Source organism: Phyllostomus hastatus, unplaced genomic scaffold, assembly GCF_019186645.2.
Source record: "Phyllostomus hastatus isolate PE091 unplaced genomic scaffold, TTU_PhHast_1.1 phas_contig_34, whole genome shotgun sequence".
NCBI classification, from domain to species: Eukaryota; Metazoa; Chordata; class Mammalia; order Chiroptera; family Phyllostomidae; genus Phyllostomus; species Phyllostomus hastatus.
This window is the reverse complement of record NW_025333857.1, coordinates 46,408,062-46,431,122: the sequence shown is the minus strand read 5'-3', so window position 1 is coordinate 46,431,122 and position 23,061 is coordinate 46,408,062. Positions and strand designations below refer to the sequence as shown.

Here is a 23,061-nt window from a genome sequence, read left to right as displayed (position 1 = left end):
GGCTGGGCTCTGAGTGACACCTGGGAGACCTGAAAGGTTGAGGAAACACATTACCATACCCCCACCCCTGGGTCCAGCAGGAGCAGCAAGAAGATAAGAACTCAGAGTGCTACCACCTCCAAAAAAAAAAAAAGACAGAAAAACTTCTGTTCCTGGAACTGTTGTATAGAAGCTGTGTCTATAAGCAAGGAATAAATGCTGTCTTCCCTGGATCCTAGGGTCTAGACCTCAGGAAATTCCTCTCAGAGGTTTGGATCTTCACAGAACTCCCTTTCCTCATTAGTTCTGGTCCCCAATTAAACATGCTCAAGCAATCTGGACTTTGCAGCCACTGCGGTAGGTGCACCACTCAAACTCAGTCTCTGAGACCATCTGAATCCTTAAGGGCTACAATAAACTTAAAGAATTTTTCCTAAAGGTGCTCAAGAGAGTGCTGTAAAACCTGTTATGTGGGAAGCCAGTGCCCCTTGACTCAGGACTCTACATTCCCTGAAAAGGAAAGAGCTTCAGAATCAGGTAGACTAGAGGGATGATGTCCAGCTATCCTAGCTCTTGGCTGATGGACTGCTTTGGAGGGGGCCTGCTGCCTGTGCTCCCCAACCCTCATCCCGCAGGGGTACTCACGTTGCAGGCAGTCGGCGTTGAGCAGGTCCTGGCACTTCTCATGACACTTGACACCACACTCACTGCAGCGCATGCCCTGCCGGGCAATGCCCCAGAGCAGGCCTTCACACTCATAGCAGTAGGTCGGGGTAGTGGCGCTCCAGACCTCAAAGTTGTGCGGTGTGGTGCATGAGATGGGGTAGATTAAGGCCTGCAGGGTTTTCTTATACACGTGGGATTTCTGAAAGACACATTCCCCATCACCCACCAGTGACTTTCAGCCTCTGCTGGGAGATATCAGAACTGAAACCCTGTGGAGCAATCAAGACCCTGGTTTTTCCTCTGGCAGTGGAGGAATGCTCTAGACTAGCCCAGCCCATGGCCCAGCCTGGCAGAAAGAAGACCCCAAATGTCGTGTGTTGCTGGTTGTGCAAGACAGGCCTGACCTGAACACTGGATCTGAGCCTTGCCTCAGCATTCCAGCTTTCTTGGAAAACAGAGGGTACTAGGTCCACTATAGTACCCCAAGTTCAGTGGTAATATACGCCCACATGAGACTTGGGCTAACCCCTGACCAAGTCCCTTGCCTCTCCCAGCGTGGAAAAGTGAGACTTGATGCTACCTATCTGTTCCATTACCAATGTATGCCCAGCACTCTAGAATTCCCAATTAGTATGGCTACAGAGATGATCACCAGTGGATGGCCAGACCTTTACGCCAGTGGACTCATGAAAGCCCATGGGTCACTTACCAGTTCTTCATCCTTGAGGGAGGTGCGTGTAGCCATCGCAGAAGTAATCCCTGCCTTCCGGGACTGGACCAATGACTGTAAGAGAAGACCTGCCGTCAGCCCTGGCTGCCGCCGAGGACTGGCAGAGTCCTGGGAAGGGAGTTTCAGGATCCAAAGCGAACTGACGGTAACTTACTGCCTTCTATTTTTACTGTCCTTCACAGGGACTGCCCACAGGTAATAGAGAACAGCATCCCCAGTTAAGATCCCAAACCCAAGGTCCTCAGAGGACTGTCCTAACAATATTAGAACAGTACTTCTCTCAGGGTACCTATCATCCAAAGAGTTTCTCTTTTATTCACATTTTTTAAGTATCTTAACCCTTGTTTATAGAAAGGCAAAGAAAAATGAAAAGTTGAGAATTACAGTAGGAAGTAGGCCATTAAGAACAGAATAAACACACAACTCTGGCAGAGTTACATTCAGGAATCATCCCCGAGAATGACTCCGATGCTATCATCTATCCCCTGGCACCACCCCAGGCCCACACAATCCCAGGTGCCTGTGAAGGTCAGTAGCTCAAATAAGCAGGGGACTAGACCAAGTGAAAGGGGCAGTGTACCCTCGGTCAAATCAAGCAGGGCAAGGGGTTAAGTATGAGAGCTAGGGCTGCCCTGCTAGCCAGGCTCTTGTATAGAGGGGCTCCACCTATCTGCCAAGCCCAAGCTTTAGAGCCAGCCTGTGGAGAGGCACATGGTTTCCCCAGTGCAGTGGACATTGGGCAGACACAGTCAGAATATCAGTCTAAGGAGAAGGAACAGTTAGGAGGGCCCAGGTGAGATATGGACTCTTACAGGGGTTAGAAAGGGGCTCTGGAGACACTCACCATTGCCTGCGCAGAAGAGAGCAGAAAAAGGAACAACATGATGTTAAAGCTCCCCCAAGGGCATAAGAAAACCTTCAATGGCAACTAAGAGGTTCTTCCCTATAATCCAATGTAGGGAGCATGTCCCAAACCCCTCTGCCTCTATCTACTAAAAACTGTCTTCAATTCAGACAGCTGGTCAGGGCCCAATGCCTCAAGCTCCTACTCTGAGAAGAGTTATGCCAGAGTGAAATGTGGGCAAGGTTAAGAGATGGAGGAGGGAAAATAAGAAATGAATAAGACACTGCTGTCCAAGCAGTTAAGCAAAGAGGAGGTGGCAGGCTAGAGGGAGTAAGGATAAGAAAAAATAGGGAGAAAATAAATGAGGAAGAGAAAGAAGGGGGAACAGAAGACAATGAAAGAAGGGAATAAAGAAGAGATGACATTAGAATTTATCTTCATCCAAACAATTTGATGAAGAGTTGTCAGGAAAAGAAGTGCAAATAGGAAGGGAAAACATGATTGAGAAAATGGCAGAGGATATTTCCATTCAGCCAACTAAGGAGGAAGAAACTGGTGGTGGGGGGCAGGGGAAACAGCAGAGAATGGAGAAGAAATGGGAAAAGAGGTGGGTGGAAAAAACTGAATAGGGAGAGGAAAAGAGAAAATAGGAGCAGAAATGGTAACAAGAAAAAGGGTTCAATTCTTACTGAACATCCAGCTCTGGGAGAGGCTGGGCCACTCTATCCCCACTGTCCACTCTGTAGTGGCCAATTTCTTGAGCTGATCCTGCCTCAGGAAGTATAACCCAAAAGGTGATTGATCATCCTGGAGGTCCTGAGATCAGCTTTAACTCCTAAGCCCATTTCAATTCAATTCTACAAATTTTATCATTACTTCTCAGTACCAGACACTGATTTAAGGACTAGGGGCACAGAGACAGTCTACAAAGCCCATACCTTGGGAGGAGGCTGTCACTAGACCTCCAGAAAGAGGCTGTACCAGCCATGCTCATCACATACTAAGCTCAATGATCTAGGTCAGAGCTAGAGGCAGTTTCCATTCTAAGTCATCAAAAAAGTCTGTAGAGACACCTAGAAGAACTAGATACGTAGAAGACAACCACATAGCCCAGCTTTGAGGGTCCAACCACAAATGTTCCAGGTGGGAGCTTGAGTTTTTCAAGAACCTTGGGTTCTAAACAGGGAGTGAGGTAAAACAAAGTCTCCCTGAAGCCATCGCTAAGTCTCAGTCATTCTTTAAATGATGGATCTTCAGGCCAATATTTGTCACTAAATGGATCACTGCCAGTTCTGATGGCTTGCCAAGGCCCAACCACGGATACCCGTGAGACACAGCCTAAGCCTGCACAAGAGCCTCACTCACCAGATCACTGACAAGTGGCAGTGGCTTCTTTTTGCGTAGATCTGGCATGCTGTCGATGCCATAGAGTCCTCCAGCTGGCCTGAGGAGGGAAGGGAATACGTCAGAACCCTCAGTCCTGTCAATTTTCCTTGCTCACCTTCTCCCCAGAGAAAGACATGCCTTTGAGAGCGCAAAGGAAGACAGATGATGAGGGAAATAAAGCCATGAGATGATGAGTAATAGAATCTGCTCTCCGAGTGCCCCTACCTCCTTCTGTGGTTTTAGCCAAAGATCTAGAGCTCTTTTATCCCACAGTGACAGTTCAAGGCCCCTCTGTTTATCTGAGGGACCTTCTGCTCCATAAGGCAGGGTGGGAATTGATGGTTAAGAGGGCTCTTCTCCACACTCAGGTTAGGACACTGCTCCCCAAAGCTAAGCCTCTCCTGGCCTGTGCTAGACAGAGCCCATAGGAATAGCTCTACAGAGGAGCTGCTGCCAAGGTAAGCAAGACTACCGAGTAATGACATGTACAAGGAGATCTTCTCCACCCTGACTGAAAGAGCCACTATCTATCCAAGCCTCCTGAAGAAAAAGATTCTCCATGAAAAGAGGAGACTGCATAATAAAGTGAAGGCAGGGGAGGTGGGATGGGAGACTTCTAGAGGACCATTAAAGGTGGAGAGGAAAGACCATTTAGGAAAGAAACAGCAAAAGGACTCCGAGTACCTGGCCTAGCCCCCATGGACACATCAATAGGGACCAAGAAAAAACTATAGCTGGAGCAACTGGAGATTCCTAAAATTTTTATGCCCTATCTATGCTCATTAATTTTATTGTTCTTTGCCTGTTCTTCCATAATAATATGCCATAAAAATATAGAGAATGTCCCAAAAAAGAACACCATTTTCACATGAGATAACCCAGATTTTATCCCCAACTCTTCCACTAACTCTCTACATGTCCTCTGCCAGAATTCTCTTCTCTTTTTGGGTCTTGGTGTCACTTGTATAAAATGAGGGGGCTGAACAAAAACATTTTCTGACCTTTCGGAAGCTGCCATTCTGAGCCTCAGTGAAAAGAATTCATGTACTTGGTTTTAATGGTATAGGCAAAGAATGGAACCACAAATTGATTCAAGGCCAGGAGCTGGAACAGACAACTTGCTACGTTGATTTCTAATAAAGGAGCTTTCTGAGTACAGGCAGCAAACTTTGTTTTCAATGAGACTGACAGACCTAGGGAAGTTCTAAACTTGCGGCAGCTTCCAAACACTAAGCTGAAGGAAGGAAAGACGATAGCAGGGAGGCATTTAGAAAACCACTGAATGGATCCATTTAAAAATAGCTCAGAGATGTTCCATTGGCATGCATGTATTTTACAATTCTTGAGGAAAAAAGCTAAAGCCCTGAAGAAGGGCTATTGAAGAAGCAACTGGTGCCTCAAGTTTGTGCTTAATTCTGAAAGCTATCATCTGCATCACTTAAGCCAAGAAGTTTTTGCAACACAGATGAGCTTTTGACAAAAGAAGAAAGGGTAGTGCATGCACATGATTAACTCTTGATTTAAAAGACAAATCACAAGGAAAAGGAGCAGGAAAAAATGCAGTAGATAACTTTATGATCTGATCTTTTTTCTTCTCTGATCATAAGGGAGAGGAGGCAGCCACTGGGAATTCTAATGTCAGAAGGCCTTTGTGGGACAAGGAGAGAAAAAAGATCTTGACTAGCAATTGGCAGTGCATGTGGGAGGAGTGGGGGCAGAGAACTGCTTAAACTCTTTCCTCTCTTAAGAACAGTCAGTTAGTTACAAGCAGCAGTTGAGCAGCTTAAAATGACTCTGCTGCAATCACATGGGCCTGAAACTCCCAGACAAGAATCACAAACAGAACACACTGAGCTCATAAGGCATGCTACTTCTGTCTTGACTAGAGTGAAAGAATAAGGAGATGACTCACAACAGCTGAAGCAGGACAGAGTCCAGGGAGAAATCTTATCAGCCACATACTATCAACAATGGAATGGAAAGGAACTCTTCCAATGCAGATATGTTTCTGGTTTCCTCATTCTTCTGCCTAAAGAGTATCACCACTATGATGCAATAGATCAGCAATTCCAGAGGCAAGAATGGGGGAGCCCTCAAGCTCCCTCCCCCGCACCAGGGAACCACTCCGCAAAGTTCTGTCTTCTGCCTCTAAGGAATCAGTTTGCAGAGTTCTCTCCTCTGTCCCAGAGAACCAACCAGTCTCCATGGTGGAACATCTTCCTGCCCCAGGATCAAGCTTATGAAGCTGGTTTTCCTATTTCCCAGGGGAAAAGCTAAAGGTAGCGTGAAAGTCTGTACAAAATCCACAAAAACCTGGTAAGGAATCACTTACCCTTCTGGGAGCCACTGGGGCAAAGAGGAGTCGCCATCATCTGGAATCTTTAAAAACAGAAAAAAGTTAGATCCTAGGAAAGAAGGGAGGTGGCCATCTTTCTTTGGTCAGGCTATGAGCAATAAAATAGGAAGCTGAGAGAAGTGTAGGTCACACTCACGATATGGTGACATAGCCAGCCTGATGTCTACGCCAGTGCCCCAATTAGCCAAAGGCAGCAAAGCAGGCTGCTGAAAGGAGCAGTACTTCACCTCCCCTGTCCCCAGTGAGTAGGAAGGATATAGGCCCAGAGCACTGAGGTCCCAGCGTTAAAGTTCATGGGGACCGTGAGAGCTGCTGGAACTTATATCTCCCTCACACAACCCATTAGTATATTAACTGTAACAAAAGCCAGGAAAAGGGTCCACGTAGGCTTCCAGGCCTCACTCATTAAAGAAAAAAGACAACTTCATATAAAGTCTGGTCTTCTTCCAGCTATAGTCCTCAATTCCTTTGGCTGCCCCCAGAGTCACACCTGGTCTTTCGAAATTTCTATCTCACCTTGTGATTTGATTTGGCTTCGGTGAGTTCGAAGCCTGAACTCATTGACACTGAGTACACTCTACATCTGATAACTTCTATATAATCAGAGAATCCAGGACAGATTAGACACTTGGATTATCACTCTGGTGAATTTTATGAGTTCTCTAATGAGAAGTTGATCACTGAGGTACCAAATAATTCAAGGAAGGAACAGATCAAAACAATTTTTAAAGGTTTCTTCACTGAAAAAAAGAAAAAAGGTGAATTCTTCAGGCAGTATATAGAGAGTTCCAAAGCTGCCAGGCCTCTCCAGAGAACCAATGGTAAATGCTGTTTAGGCTCAAGGGACTTAGTGCCAGCAGGTGTGGGGCTTCCTGCCCTACCTTGTTCCCCTTCCCCCGCCCCAACATCCTTGCCACCTGAGACCTGGGCTCCCGCTAACTATCCTGGAGCAAACGAGTGCCAGTATGGGGTAGGCAGAAGTAAGTTGTTTTGGACAGGGAGTGAAGTTCTGGGAGAGCTAAAGATGAAGTTATAGACAAATGAGGCAAGACACAGTAACAAAAGGAAGAGTAGGACAGGTTAATGAGTGATGTAAAAATGGACTGTAGGCTCAAAATGAACTTTGGATTTAGGACCCTTCTCAGTAAAACTCTTCCCAGGTTGTCTGTGCTCTGACCAAGCCTATCTGCCTCCTATCCTTGTCTGCAGTTGGGATACTGGTAATGAAAGTGTCAGACCCAAAAGGCAGCCAGGAGTGGTTGAAGCAAGTCTCCTAAGGTTGCTTGTGAGTGGCAGCCATCCCTAAATCCCCAGATCTTTCGAACTAGACCATCTTTGCCATTTGGAAGCAGTTGCTATACTTAGCAGATTTTTATTTCCTACCTAGAAAAAAAAAGTCTTTGGGAGCCAGAGTTTACTGGCTCAGACCACACACATTTCCTGTGCTTACAGGATACAGTGGGCCTGCAGAAGCCTGCAGACACAGCATACAGCATGCGCACTCAGTGCACTGAAAGAAGGGCAGGGGGTGGAATGAGGTCTCGAAAAGTACCCACAGGAGGTTCATTCAAACACACAACTTGTGCCTGAGGGATACACGAGGTGAGCCTGGATCCTGCACAGAGGGCTATAGAGTATGTGCACACACCCATTTGGGAGAGGATTCAGTATTCACCAGGGCCCGAATCACAGGCAAAGCAAACCCTCCCAGTCTTCAAGAACCAGTGCTTGCAGGCACAGAGCATTAGTATAGTATGCATTCACATGGCATAGGGAACCACATCACAGGTCTACAGAAGCTTGTGCTCACAAAGAGGCCAGGAAATCTGCTCAGCAGCACATTCACACTTAGGGCCCCAGGCAAGAGGCACAAAGTGCTTGCAGCAACTCCTGCTCTCAAATGCAAAGTGTGTATGCATGCTGGGACGGTTCACAGCATATGCCAGGCTGCAGCAACAAGTAGAAAGTGGACACACACACTGCAAAATAGGAGAGTTAGAAGGGCAATCAGTGTCCGGGGGAGTCAAACTGAGTACGAGTATAAGCACACACATGCTACATTGAATGTGCACCATGCTGGCACACGCATTCTCACACTGTGCTCTGGGAACGTCTGCAGGAGCACACACAAGCATAGGGCATGCACACAAACTGCTTTCAGGAAAAACAGACTATCTGCCACCAGCCAAAGCTCAGAGACACACACACTATGCCCCGGAGGGCAGGATAGAAAATAGACAACAAAAAGGCCCAAAAGGCCAGAGGCACAACCTGAAGGGTTCCTCGCTTTCCTTCTGCAAGGAGAGAAAGAGCAGAAAAAAAGGGCAGAGATGTTAGTAGATTCAGTCCTATAGCAGGGTACCCAAAGAAAATGCCAGATAAACCTTAAGGGACATGGAGGAGAGGGGTAGGTGCTCTAAACAACTGGGCAGTTCACAGCCCAGCTCCCAGAATCCTCTATTTGCTGGGCCCTGCTTTTTAGTTTAGAACATCCCAGGTTGGTCACTCAAACCAAAGGACAAAGTCTGCTGGGGGATTTCCTATCACCCTGTTCCCCTTTCTAAAGTAGCCTGCATGCAGGGTCAGGGTCACTAGGGCTACCAGGGCTGCAAGACCAGTTTTGTTACCAAGGGCCACTCCAACAGGCTATCTGAGATGGCTGAGCAAAGGGTGAGTTTATTCCTTCCTCAGGAAGTATATGAGCTCACTCCAGATCTGGGTAAGTGCCCAAACCTGAAAGCCCTGGTGGCTGAACCCTTTCCATTTTAATGCAGGGTCAGTCATGCATTTGCCTAGCAAGCCCTGGTCTATTTTCCCAGAGCCTAAGTTAACTTAGGCCATGTTAAGGCCTGGAGTTAAGGCCAGGACCAGGGTGCTCAATGGTTATAGACTTGAGGCCATCAATTGACCACTGCCCTAACAGAAGTCACCGTGATCTGGATGATGAAACCACGACTGCAATCCCAGGCCTGATTATCTACCAAATCCAGAACAACACTCCAAAGGAAATGGACACTTCCAGAAGGATCCAGGTAAGTCACAGTAGAAGTTTGAAGTTCAGAGATTTCTCCTTTCCTATTCATCAGAGACTACATTGCCTTCTAGGCCACACACAAGCCCACAGCCCTTCTCTACAGAAAGTCCGACCGGGGCCCATCGGCTCCCCTCCACTTTCTTTTCCCTCTCTTTTCAAGACTCGCTGACGTTACATAACAAGTACAAGGGAGAATCACAGAAACTAATTCATAAGTTCCCAATTTTTCAAGCCACTTATGATGACCTAATGGGTGACCTCACTTGACAGAAGAATCAACTCAGGAACAGAAAAATCCCTCCCCCCACCCCAAACAGCGCAGCTACAGGAAGGTGAGTCAGATGAAAAAGGCATTTACTTTCTGGATAGGCAGGGGGCGGGGCATGTCTCTTCTACATTTATTCCCTACCCCCCCTAAAAGCACTATGTTCCCTTTGAAAAGAAAATTAGGCAAGAAACACTTTAATTGACCCTATGACTCAAATTAGAAAGTTCCTTTTCTCCTCCACTACCTTAAATACATTTTACACATCATGTCAGTTACTTTGATTGTGTCCTTCTGTTCTTCCCAGAGTTCCCCATATGCCAAAAGGATAAAATCCAATTTGTTGCCCAGGCCATCGAGGCTCTCCTGATCTGGGTGGACCCCAACTTCATTCCTAAGACTTAGCTCAAATGTCAAGGCCTCTGTAAAAATTTCTTCACCTGCCTTTCCATCATATGCCTGTGGTACCCACACTTCTATAACAGTATGTTGCCATTACTGTTTCATTATCATTGTAATTGTATAAATGTCCATTGTAATTGTCTGTATAAACATCCCCCTTTATACACTGTAAATTTCTTCAAAGTGAGAATTTTATATGCATACATAAGTAATAAAAGAATCTAAACTTTCAGGACTTAGAAAGCAACACCTTTTCTAAGAAAATGTCTCTTGCCATCACCAGAGAAAAGGTAGCTCACTTAGCCAGTAGTGTGTACTATTTTCCAGACACCAAGGAATTGTTCTACTAGGTCTTCAATTGTCCCACCCACTGAACATTAAAAAACAACAACAACAAAAAACAAACTTTTCTCATTAAGAACTGAACTTTTTGTGCTTCCTAACTTCCTAAAATGGCTTAGGATTTTTCCACTCAGCTTTAGTTTTCAGTTGAAGTGGTATATATCTAAGGAACACCCGCTTTGTGGGAAAATCCCTGACCCCTAAGAATGGTTTCGGTCTTCCAGAGAGTCCATTTTATGAGGAAGTGACATAGTTTTCATTGTTAAAACACTCTTAACTCCCTTACAGTTGGGGGTCAAAATATTTGAGGGACTGAGTTTATTTTAGCCTGCATTTCTTAATCTGTAGAAAGCAGATAAGAACAGCTAACTCCAGGGTTATTGCAGGGATTCATTTCTTCAACAAACACTTGTTAAGACCAGGCTGTATCCTAGGCACTGTTCCTGGTGCCAGTGATGCAACCGTGAATGAAACAAACTCCCTGACCTTGAGAAGCTTCCATTCCAGTAGGAGGAGCAGACAATTAATGATGATGAAGATGATGAGAGTAGTTAACACTAAGTGAACACCTTATGTATCTAGAATTTTATTTGAGTAAGCTCATTTATTTCTCATTACAACTCTACTGACTAAATACTATTGTTATCTCAACTTTTTTGTTGATTAAACTGAAGATTAAACAGGTTAAGAAACTTGCCTAAAGCCAGAGCAAGTGGCAAAGCCAAATTCAAAATAGGCATTTTGGTCCCAGAATCTGGAACTATATATACCATGTCATATGTGATAGGGACTCTGCTAAAAAATTCATGTTACAGGAAAAGATAATGTCCCCTGTGATCATGCTATAGTTGCTATTAAAATTTCATAAAAGGTTATGGTAAGGCCTCATTAATAAAGAGGCATCTAAGCAGAGGCCTGCAGGAAATGTGTAGAGATGCTATTCAGAATTCTAGGAGAAAAGGATTCCAATCAGAGAACATACAGTCAGTGCAAAGCCTGAGGTGAAAGCATAATCAGTATGAAGGACAAGCAAGCCTGTCCTTCAAGAGTCCAAGCAAGAGTGCAGGCTCAAATACGGCTCTGTCGGCCATTATAAACACGTTGTCTTTCATTCTGGGTGAGACAGAAAAATCACTGGCAGGTTGTAAGCAGAGAAGTGGTATGATCTGACTCATGTTTTATAAGGATTACTCTGATTGCTGTGGGGAGAACAGACTGTAGAAGGATAAGGGTAGAAGCCGGGAGACCAGCTAGACTTATGTAATCATCTAGACAAAAGAAAACAGTGGCTTAGACAAGGATGGCAGTGGTGGAGATAGACATAGCGGTAAAACTTAGGGTTATTGTTTTTTTTTTTTTCTTTCTTTTTTTAGGTAGAGCAGGCAGACTTTACCAATTGATTGGATGTAGGTTGTATGAGAAAAGAAGTCACGATTGACTCTGGATTTGGGCCCAAGCAGCTGCAAGAATGGTGTTGCCATTTACTAGTAAGGAAAATGGTAAGAAAAGCAGGTTTGGCAGGGACTTGAGGAGCCGGATCAGGAGTTTGGTTTTGAATATGTTAAATCTGCAATGCCTATTTACATCCAAAGGAGGATGTTAAGTAGATGTGGAATCTGGTGTTCATGAACATTCTGGGCCAGAGATATAAATCTGGGAATGCTTATGAAACTCATGACGCTGGAAGAGATTACCTAGGAAACAAGTACGAATTTTTTAAAAAAGCAGTGAGGACTGAATCCTGGGATACTACAAGGTTGGGAAGATGAGGCGGGACTGGCAAAGATGGCTGAGAAGGAATGGTCAATAGCGTTGGGGGAGAACTGAGACTGAGGGGTCGGGTGAAGGAAGTATTTCCAAAAGAAGGAACTGAGGCACACGGACAGCCTAAAGATCAATGGAAGAGAATTGGGAGTCCAGAAATAAACTCTTACACTTATGGAGTTGACTTTTGACAAAGATACCAACACCATTCAATGGGAAAAAAAATTCTCTTACAGGAAATATGGCTGAGAAAATGGGATATTCACAGGCAAAAAAATGAAGTTGTACCCCTATCTCACACCATCCACAAAAACTAACTCAAAATTAACACACCTAAACATAAGAGCTAACACTATAAAACATTTAGAAAAAAACAAGAGTAAATCTCTCTGACCTTAGAATAGATGATGGTAGAACGCAAAAGAACCACCAACACAAGAAAAAAATAGATAAATTGAACTTCATCAAAACTTCATTTAAAACTTTTGCACTCTACCTCATTATGATGGCTATTAAAACAAAACCAAGAAGTAACAAATATTGGCAAGGATGTGGAGAAATTGGAACCTTTGTGCACTGCTATGTGAAATGGTACAGCCACTGTGGAAAAAAATATGGCAATGCCTCAGAAACATCAGAATTACTATATGATCCAGCAATTCACTTCTGGGTGTAATAAGGTCTGTCTAGAAAAAGTTTGGCCATTTTAATACAATGAGAATGGTTTGAACAACATCGACATAACCTAGCAACCAAGGAGAGTGGACTGGAATGCACATGTGTGAACAACGACAACTTCACTGTACTAGTTGGTGGGGAGAATAGACACCATTGAGTGAGCATGTGTATTGGGTGGCTATCACATTCAAAATGACTGAGCAAGTAGAGCAATGAATCCACATTGAATTTTGTGTGAAACTTGAATGTGTTCCTCTACAGAAACTATTTCAATGCTTCAGAAAGCTTTTGGGAACAATGCAATGAGTGCAAACCAAACAAAAGTGTGACACAAACACTTCAAAGATGGTCAAGAATCTGTTGAAAATGGTCCATATTCTAGAAGGCCTGTGACAAGTAGAACACTTGAGAATGTTGAACGTGTACAGGCTGCAATCAGAAAGATTGGCGACTGGCAGTGTGAGAATTAGAAGCTGATCTGGGGATCCCAAAAACTACTGTGTCTGAGATTTTGATGCAGGATCTTGGCATGAAATGTGTTGTGGCAAAATATGTTCAGTGGCTTCTGCTACCAGAGCAGAAGGAACTTCGTGCTGCAGTTGGGATAACTGAGTGCCTACTTTGGAGAAGACTGAAGTGTCATTGTCCTATGTATGATGTTTCTTTTCTTAAAAGATTTTATTTATTTATTTCCAGACAGAGGAGAAAGGAAGGAGAAAGAGAGGGAGAGAAACATCAATGTGTGGTTGCCTGTCGTGCACCCCCTATTGGGAACCTGGTCCGCAACCCAGGCATGTGCCCTGGCTAGGAGTTGAACCAGTGACTGTTTGGTTCACAGGCTGGCACTCAATCCTGTGAGCCACACCAGCCAGCTGTACAATGTTTCTTGTATCTTGTAGCTTCTTCAATAAAAGTGCCTATTTTTCATATTGCATGGCTGGATACTTTCTGGACAGACTCCATATACCCAAAATAAATGAAAGCAAGGCTTCAAACAAATATCTGCACACTCATACTCACAGGGGTATTATTCACAATATCCAAAAAGAGGAAGTAACCCAGGTACCCATCAACAAGTGAATGAACAAAATGTGGTATACAAGTATAAACATACAGTGAAATACCATTCAGGAAGGAAATTCTGACACGTGCTACAATCTGGGTGAACCTTGAAGACATTATGCTGAGTGAAATAAGCCAGTCACAAGGGGACCAATGTTTGATTCTACTTGATATGAAGTTATCTAGAGCAGTCAAACTTACAGAGACAGAAAGTAGAACAGTGGTTGTCAGTGGCTTGCGCGGGGGGGAGAGAATGTGGAGTTAGTTTAATGGATGCAGAGTTTCAGGTGGGGAAGATAAAAAAATGTTCTGGAGGTGGATGGTGGTGATGATTGCACGAAAATGTGAATAAACTTAAAATGGTTAAAATGATAACTTTTTGTTATATATGTTACCACAATAATTTTTTAAGATTTTATCTATTTATTTTTTTAGGGAAAGTGGGAGGGAGGAAGAAAGAGAGGGAGAGAAACAACAACTTATGAGAGAGACATGGACTGGTTACCTCTTGCACACGCCCCACTGGGGATGGGGCCTGCAGCCCTGACCAGGAATCAAACCAGCAACCTTTTGCTTTGCAGGACAATGCTCAACCGAGACACATTGGTCAGGGCCACAATAAATATAAAAAAACAACAACAACAACAAAAAACATTTAGCCCTGACTGGTGTGGTTCAGTGGGCTGGGTGTCTTTCTACAAGCCAAAAGGTTTGACTACACGTCAGGGCACATGCCTGGTTTGTAGGCCAGTTCCCCAGCTGGGGGAGAGTGAGAAGCAACCAATCATTGTTTCTCACCCTCTCTCTTTTCCTCTCTCCCCATCTCTCTAAAAATAAATAAAATCTTTAAAACAATAAATGAAATATTTATGCTTCAAAGGATATCATAACACCCCCCCACACACCCAATAAAGAGTTGTTGAGTTACTAGAGATTTGGGGGAAATATTTACAAAACATATATCTGATAAGGAACTTATATCCAGAATATATAAAGAACTCTAGCAACTCAACAAAAAAGACAAACAACTCAATTTAAAAGTGGGTATAGGATTTGAGTAGATATTTCTCAAAGAAAATATAGAAATGGCCAATAAGCACACATGAAGATGCTCAACATCATTAGACACTAGGGAAATGCAAATAAAAACCACAATAAGATACTGCTCACACCCACAATGATGGCTATAATAAAATATACAGACATTATCAGGTACTGGCAAAGATGTGGAGAAATTAGAACTTTTGTGTTTCTGATGGGAATGTAAAATGGAAATTGGAAGAGTTTGGCAGTTCCTCAAAAATGTTAAACAGATTTACCATATGAACCAGAAATTCTACTTCTAGGTATGTGTGTGTGTGTGTGTGTGTGTATCTCCCCAAGAGAACTGAAAACATGCTCACACAAAAATTTGTACACAAATATTCATAGCAACATTATTTTTAACAGCTAAAACATGGTTTAAAAAAAACCCCAAATGCCCATGAAATGATGAGTGGGTAACCAAATGCAGTATACTCACACAATGGAATATTATTTGGCCATAAAAATAAATAAAATACTAACATATGTTACAGCATGACTGAATCTTGAACATTATGCTAAGTGGAAGAAACCAATCACAAAAGGTCACATGTGGCCTTTGTATGAACCCATGTACACACAATTTCCAGAACAGGCAAAGCCATGGAAACAGAAAATAGATCCATGGTTGCCAGAGGCTGGAGGCAAAGGGGATTGAAGAGTGACTTCTAGTAGGTGAAGTGCTTCTCTTCGGAGTGATGGGAATGTTCTGGAATTCATAGTTGCTTAACTGTGCCTATACTAAAAGCCACTCAATTATACCCTTTTTAAGGAATTTTAAGGTATATAAATTACAACTTAATATAGCTCCTATAATAAAAAAGGAAGTAATCAATATGTCAAGTTGCTGATTGATGAAAAAGGGGACTGGACAAGGAATTTAGCACTATGGGAGTGGTTAGCTGATGGCCTTGAGAAAAGCTATTTTGATGGAGTGGTAGTAATGAAAGAATTTTTATATAATGTACATGAGAGTACTTATAACAGTGCCTAGTATATACTCCCCCTAAAAGAAGAAGGATGAAAAATAGGAACTCAAACTAATGATAAGCAACTACTCATAAGCTTAGGGCCTAAAAGGTCTCAAGCAGAGCAGTGAAGAAAGCTGACGTTTCATTGTGGCAGCAGCCACTGTTACACTGAATCAGTTCACCAGGATAGGGTGACTGCACTTGTGGACTCTGGGACAAGAGCCAGAGGCCAGCCTGCGTGCTCACCTTGTTCCATCCCTCCTGCTCTGTGGGAGGAATGGTGCTGGAGCCAGGCCCGGACCCAGCACTGGAGGGATGCCGCCACTCCCTCTGCATCCCACAGACCAGACTGGATCTTGGCTTGCTTGGTGACTGATGCTTCAGAACACCTCCTCCTTCTCATTGTCACTGCTGCTGCCACCACCTGCTTATCATAGGTACTCAAGTTCCCACCTTCCCCAGCAGGATATCAGCCCAGAAGGGGAAGTTTGCAAGCTGAAGAGTCAGACCCAAGTATCCTGGGAGCTCATACAAACATCAACTCCTCCAAGGTTCAAGGAGTTAGTAAGAAAGTACTGCTTTGATATTTGTTGTTTCTACTATTGCTGTAATGTAATAATTTCTAAATGCTAAAGGAGAAGGAAAAAGGGCTGTGAAGTTAACAAAAGGGAGAGATCCTTTGCAGCTGAGAAATTATAGAAAGCTTCCTGGAGGAGGGGATGTTTTGGTTGCATGCTGAAGAACTGAGACTCATATGGTGAACACAGCACCTTAGGCTAGAAGGAAGCATGTACATGTGAATAGGCTGAGGACAGAAAGTACAAGGCGAATTGGTGAGACAGCAAAGTTTCCTTTGGGGGGAGTATAGTGGGACAATGGGAGATAAGCCTGGCAGTGTAAACTAGAGACCAGTTGTGCTCATCTTAAATGCTAAGTGAAGGAATTTAGATTTTTTGATAAGCTATAGAGGGCAGCTCTAGGGATATTTGAAAGGAATGTGACATGATTTAAATGTTTCATTTTTAATTTAATTTTATGATTGATATTACATTCACTGGACTAAAATTCTAAAAAAAAAGGGTATATAGTAAAAAAAAAAAAACTCATCCCATTAGTGTTTCATTTCATACCTCTCTCCCATTGGCAATTATGGATGAGTTTTTTATGCATCTTTGTTATACATTCTATACATATATAAATGGACACTATGGGTTTGCATGGGTATTTTTTCCCTCTCTTTTTTATACAGCTGTAAGCATCTTACGCATAACGTTCTGCACCTTGTTTTATTCATACATCAATTTATCTTATTTTTCTATTTCAGTAAAAAGCTACCTCATTCTTTTTATAGTTACATGGTACTGTATCCCACTGTTTAGACATCCCAACAAGATACTTAACCAGTCTTTCTTAACAAACATTTAGGTTGATTCCAATCTTGGCTATTAAAAACAATGCTTCAGAAATAGCCTGGAACAGATGTCCCCTCTGTGTGTGGAAATATACTTGCAGGGTACATTCCTGGAAGTGGTGCTGGGGCTCAAAGGGTATATACAATTTTGATAAATTCTGCCAATTGCCTTCCTTGGGTTATACTACTCATGTACACTCCCATCCCATGAGCAATGTATACGTGCCTAGTCCCTCACATCTTTGCCAACACAATATGTTTCATAATTTTAATTTTGACTTCGAAAGGTTAATCAGGTTATATGCATAAGAGGACAACCCCATTTACATTTAAAACTGGATGAGTACAGCATATGCTGTTTGGATAAATTTAATTTTTATTGGGGGAAAGTAATTTTAAAGCTACATATCTCCATACTGCCTAGAAAAAAGTTTTTTATATTCCTTTTAGTCAAAACCATTCCAGACTCCAGTTGTTAGGTGATCTGCCTCTGGCTGGAGATGGGAGATTGGGACTAGGACTTGGGGAGGCAGAGTCAGGCCCTTGGGCAGGGCCAGCACTGTAAGCACATCCTAGACAGCTCCGAGGCAGAGATAAGGCTCTGTGTTGTCAAGTCCAGAAGTAGGAAGAAGACAGGTAGGGATAATGAAAATCCCCAGAGTGGCCTATGAGGTGGAGAAGCCCCATCACCCGCTGGGGAAATAGCACTCTTATCTCAGCAAGAAACCCTTGGGAGTAATTTTTAAATGCAACACAGGGCTGCATAGCCCCTCCGGTGCCTAAGAGCAATATGCCTCATGTCCCGCTTCTGCCTCTCACCACACACCTACTGTACACCAGAATATCCTAAAAGTTCTACAGCTGTGAACTACTTCTGCCCAGATGTTCCTATCTCTTTTAAAAAGTTACTTTCTAAAGCTCTCCACCATCCTCCTCCAGTAGACAGGAAGCTCTTTAGGAGCAGGAACTCCTTTCCTGCTGTTTCAGAACCCTCTTTCACTCTTAATTCCCACGGGATTAGCTTAAAATCTATACTCAAGTAGTTTAGACTGATTCAAGCTGTGAACCTCCCCCTTCACCTTGTGGAACTCACCACCAAGCTAGATCTTATGCTGGCCACGTGGAGGCCATACCCAGCTGTGGCCCAATGAAACAGAGATTCAGAATACCTGGGTGCGTGTCTTCTACTGAGAGATGATTTGCCTTCTGTACCAGCTCATGCAAAAGTTTTTTCTGCCTCAGTCTTTTCTCTCTCAGAACATTTTTAAAATTGTTGATGCACCTGTTGAGGTAGATGGTCTCTGCACACACTTGCTCTAAACTTAGTCTGCCCTGCGTGGGAGATTCAGGCCTGGGACAGGTTTCATTGTCCAGGCCTTGACCTGGAGCCACAATCAAACCTGGCAATGAACATGCAAGAGGTGAGTTATGAGAAGCCAGAGAGGAGCTGCTGGGACCCTGAGAGGCTGGGTCTCCCTGTGTGGCGCCCACTCTGCCAGAGACCACACTGAGCAAGCTCTCGCTCCCCTGACTCTCAGGGCTCTCCACAGAGAGATCCTGGGCGCCCCCTGAACTCACTGTCCCAAGAAGTCTATCACTGTTCTCTGACTGGGAACAACTCTCATTGCTTTCTGGGTCCTCGGGACTGATGGATGCACCATTCTCCAGCTTCTGGAACACTCCCTGCAGAGCTGAACGAAAGTGATGAATTGCTCGGCCCAGTTTACTTGTGTAAAACTTAATTTCTATATCTTCATCCTCCTGCGAGCTCCCCACACAAGAGGACTTTTCAAAGACATCTTTAAGGGCCTGAGCAGCACGTTCCTCCTCTTCATTCAAGTCAATATGAACCATGTCACCAAAAGTCTCAGGCCTTATGATAATTTCCTCCATCATGCTGTCACAGCTCAGAGCTGCAAACCTTCTGGTCTTGTCTGTCAAGAGGTCCTCTAGTTGCTTTGAGCTCAGAATGTCAAGCCCAGCTTCACAGGCCAAGAGATTTTCCTCTGTCTTCAACAACCCAGATAGTGATAGGCAGCTGCTGGCCTCACTTTTATCACTGTAGTTGTTTTCTCTTTTTGCTACTTCATATGCTTCTAGTCCTTGACTACACTGTTTGAAAACCTGGGATTTCCCAGCATCCTCCTCTTTTGGGATCAACACCAGGGAAGGTTCCTCAAGCTGATGGAGGGCAGACAGAGAAGCCTCACTCTCTGTCCTTGCACAGCTGCCACTGATGACTCGGGATGTTTCTGATGGTCCATTTACTTCACCCCTGGGCTTAGACAAGTCACTTGGCTTTGCTAAACTGTTCTTGAGTGGGAAGCAAAGGCCTTGCTGCTCAGGGGTCAAGGATTCTCTATGTTGATTCTGGGCTCTTATTTGATATGCTCCTGTTATGGATTCTGCTGTTTCAGTCTGAAGAACCGGTTTGTCGGGGATTAAAGAACTTGAATTATGATCCTGAAGCTGTTGTTGCAAAAATGACAGAGACTCCTTTGGGGAACTCTGATAGCACTGTGACCCGGCTGGTTCTTCTCTGATGGCAATCCGGACCCCTGCACTCTGCAAGAGTATGGATTTCTGTAAGATGAAGTCTCTGTGCTCTAGATGGGCAAGCTTCACAACAGTGGGCCTGGGGGCTTGGGCTCTACCTGCCCTGTAAGCCTCTTTGATGTACCTGTTGCACTGCATGCCATTAACACAGAGGTGCTTGGCCAGGAAGCTGTGCACCAGCTCCACAGTATTTTCACCATCTTGTTCAGGAAGTCCATACAGATACAGAATGGCTTCCTCACCAAGTGTGTCCACATGGGGCTCCTGGACCTTTCCTCCTACACACACCTTGGCCAGGGAGCTGCTGCCCACCTGTAAGCCTTCTATTTCACTCAGAACTGAGTCTACACAGCTAGAGACTTCATCCACTGAACCCCGGACTTGACTCAAGTGTTGCTGCAGCTCAGCAATCTCAGTTTGGAGACGACTGATGCCTCGCAGCTCTCTGATTATATAGTCTACTACATCCCCCACAGGCTCTCGCTGTTCAAGGCTCCAGCCTTGGCCCCTGGACAAAAGGGGCTTGGTTTGATTGCTCTCCGAGGGATCTTGGCAGCTGGTGGTAGTGCTGGCAGATGAGAGGTCCTGAGAGCCAGACCCTGAGGCACAGGCTGTGGAGCCCAGAGGAAGCAGGCAGCCGGCCTCTTGTCCAAAGTTGCAATGCTGGGCCAGGTCCCCATCTCTATCCCCATCAATGGCTGAGGCTGTTGACCCACAGCAAGGGGGCAGGGAGCTGTCCTCTGGTAAGGATCCAGCAGGGCTCGAGGACTTGCTCTTGATGCCATACACAGTCTCTGCCTTGGCCTTATCTGGGGAAAGCCTGGAGGAGGATCCCAAGGTGACCATGATTTCTTCCTCTGACTCTTGCAACAATCGCTTCATTTTCTCCCTCAGGGTCTAAGGGATTCTCTGCTTCTTCCTCTTATTTCTGGTCAGGGTGCTTAACAGAGATTGTCTTGGAAGGCAATACCCTGTCCTGCTCTTTTCAGTCTACTTCTAGCAATCACTGCTGGCTGATGCCTTGGGCTTAGCCCACAGTGTTGCCCAGAATGGTCCCATGTGTGGTCTCCAAACCTGGCACATGCCCCTGGGATCCTGGCTTGACTCTTATCCTGTAGCTAGTGAAAAAGGAAAACAGTGCACTCAGGTCAGAAAGCAGCAGGGGCACTTTAACCTGAATCAAACTGTCAAGCAGGAATAAGAATGTTACCTTCTAAGACTGTAGAAGTCAACCCTGACCTGTCTCCCAGTTCTGGCCTTAAAGGCCCTAGGGAATCAGTTCTCTCCCCTTGGCTTCCCATCAGAGTATTGGTACAAAATCAAATCAAGTCCTTGTGTTCTGGGAAAGTATCCAAAGGCATCAGGATTGACACAAACTTGTGGCATGTGGGTGGGCATGAGGTCAACGAGTAACTGAAACTTTACAAAATTCAACGCTAGGGTCTGGCTCAGGAATGAACAAATAGATGCTCAAACACCAAAGCTCAAGTCACGTACACAGTGAACAACAAAGACAAGACATGGAATGTTATTATTTATTTATTTGTCCTAGTTGCTTGTTCTGGTGGAGGCTCAGCTACTCAAAGGTTCACTCCTGCCCATAGCAGAGTGATAGCAACCCTTCACTGAAGAAAGGGCCATGGCAAGTATTTAAAACTGGGGGCAGTGGGGATTTTTTCTACATCTAGTTCTAGAACAAGGTGGACAGTTGGGCTACTCACTGCCCAGGCATTTAGTATGCTTCGATTAGAGGGCCGCATGCCCACAGGCACACTTGATGGTTACACATCTGAGGGTGAACGAGGCTCAGGCTTAGCCAGAGTCCTGAACTCCATTTAATAGTCCCCAAGGGCTTGGTGCAGCCTAATCAACACACAGGTTTGGCTTTCTTGGTGCACAGAGTGTCTGGTCTAATGCCTCCTTCAGAGTGCCAGGTGAAGTGATTTTTCTAGCACTGTGCACTCCTGGAGTAAGAGAGGGTTACTCTAGCCCTCTGATTGGTTCATAAGGGAAGGTAGGAAATTGATTCTATCACAGAGGGCTCCAGGGTGCTTTGCTATTCTCCAAAAAAAGCAAAGACAGACCTGCTACTAATCTTGACCCTACACCCTAAGCTACTGGTACCAGTACTACAGAGGCAAAGATGACTATTACCTTATGTGGGGTAGGCATCCACTCCCTTTCTCCTGGAAATGTGCAGAATGTAGGAAAGGAGCAGAGTAGAGGTACAAAGGGGAAGGCAGAGAGCCCGGGAATGCATGGGACTGCCAATATTCTGGCTCTTCTGGGTTTCCCTGGGAAGGGTAAAATCAGAGATGGTTTCCCCATTTTCTAGATTTAATCAAGATTTCTAAGTCTTTTCAACCCCTGCCTCCTTTTCTTTTTCCAGTACTCGAGCTAACCCCAAAGGGGAAAACTGCATGTGAAGAATACAAAATGAGAACCCCCATGACAGTTCATTTTCAGGGAACACCACTGTCTAGGGCCGGTGGGCCTGCAACTTAAAAGCACTGTGCCTTCCCAGACTAGGAAGACTCAGAAGGATGAGTCACAAGACTTGGGATAAAGATGAAGCTGACCCCTTTTACTGGAAATAACTAGGCCAAGAACCAAGAGACAGAAATTAGATTAATTCCCATTTCATTTCATTTCTTCTCTTCTCTCTAGCTCATCTAAAGACTCTAGTTCATCTAGGAATTCCTCATCTAAGAACACTGCCCATCCTCTGAGGCATTAGAGAGACCCAATTACTGCTTTTTAAACATAATGTTTTACTCCAATGTTTCAAGGGGCTGAGATCAGCCAGATCCCTAGTCTGCCCAACTCAATCTAGTCTGAGAGAGACAAAGAGAGAGAAAGATGGAGAGAGAATGCTCTATATTCATAACAAGAACTCCTGGATCTTCAGCTTAGCGCCCAGCTGTCTAAGTAGCAAAGCCCCCGATTCTAGGACTGACTCATAAAATTCCTTCTTTCCTCCAACATGTACAAATTTTATATTTCCAAAGTCACCCCTCTCTCTTCTCCTCAACTGTGCAAGGTACTAGCACCCAGTATTAGCTTTGAACAATGTCCTTGGCCCTAGAAGGGCTGGAGCTGGCAATGAGCCTTTCAAGGTGAAAGACTGCTTCCTGAACCAAGATGAAAGCTCTGCATATGACCACATGAAGCCACGAGCAAGTGCTCCTATACTGAGAATCAGGAGACGTCAGTTTGGGTCGCCCCTCACCAGTGACCTTTGATTAACACCTGACCTCTCTGTGCCTTGGCTCCCTCATCTGTAAACTGAAGAAGTACAAATGTTATAAAGGTAAAATGTGAGACTGGTAATTAGTAAACTATAAAGCACTGCAGTGTTATTATCACCGACATGGCAAGTTCCTCAGACAAAGAGGCAGGGAAACTAATATCTAAGTCAAACATGCAACCATCTAAATAGTATGATTTGAGTGAACCGTGACTTCTATCCCAGCCCCAGACCCCTACCTTTCCCAGCCTCTCTAATGGTCTACAACACTGCCTGAAATCCCAC

At 44.5% G+C, this 23,061-nt stretch overlaps 1 protein-coding gene across 8 annotated transcripts in view; it reads right to left on the bottom strand.

Annotated features, from left to right (window-relative positions):
- Positions 1-23,061, bottom strand: part of UNC13B (unc-13 homolog B) — a 205,218-nt gene that overhangs the window by 30,585 nt on the left and 151,572 nt on the right. For 3 of the 8 annotated variants that reach the window (XM_045840122.1, XM_045840123.1, XM_045840124.1), the window contains exons 11-14: positions 5,938-5,984; positions 3,585-3,663; positions 1,355-1,429; positions 625-844 (exon numbers count right to left, since the gene is read on the bottom strand). In XM_045840122.1, coding sequence (XP_045696078.1) covers positions 625-844; positions 1,355-1,429; positions 3,585-3,663; positions 5,938-5,984 — 421 coding nt within the window. Of the gene's footprint in view, positions 1-624; positions 845-1,354; positions 1,430-2,219; positions 2,226-3,584; positions 3,664-5,937; positions 5,985-8,232; positions 8,256-18,142; positions 20,648-23,061 lie in introns of all 8 variants that reach the window. The other 5 variants (XM_045840118.1, XM_045840119.1, XM_045840120.1 and 2 more) reach the window with 3 other exon arrangements.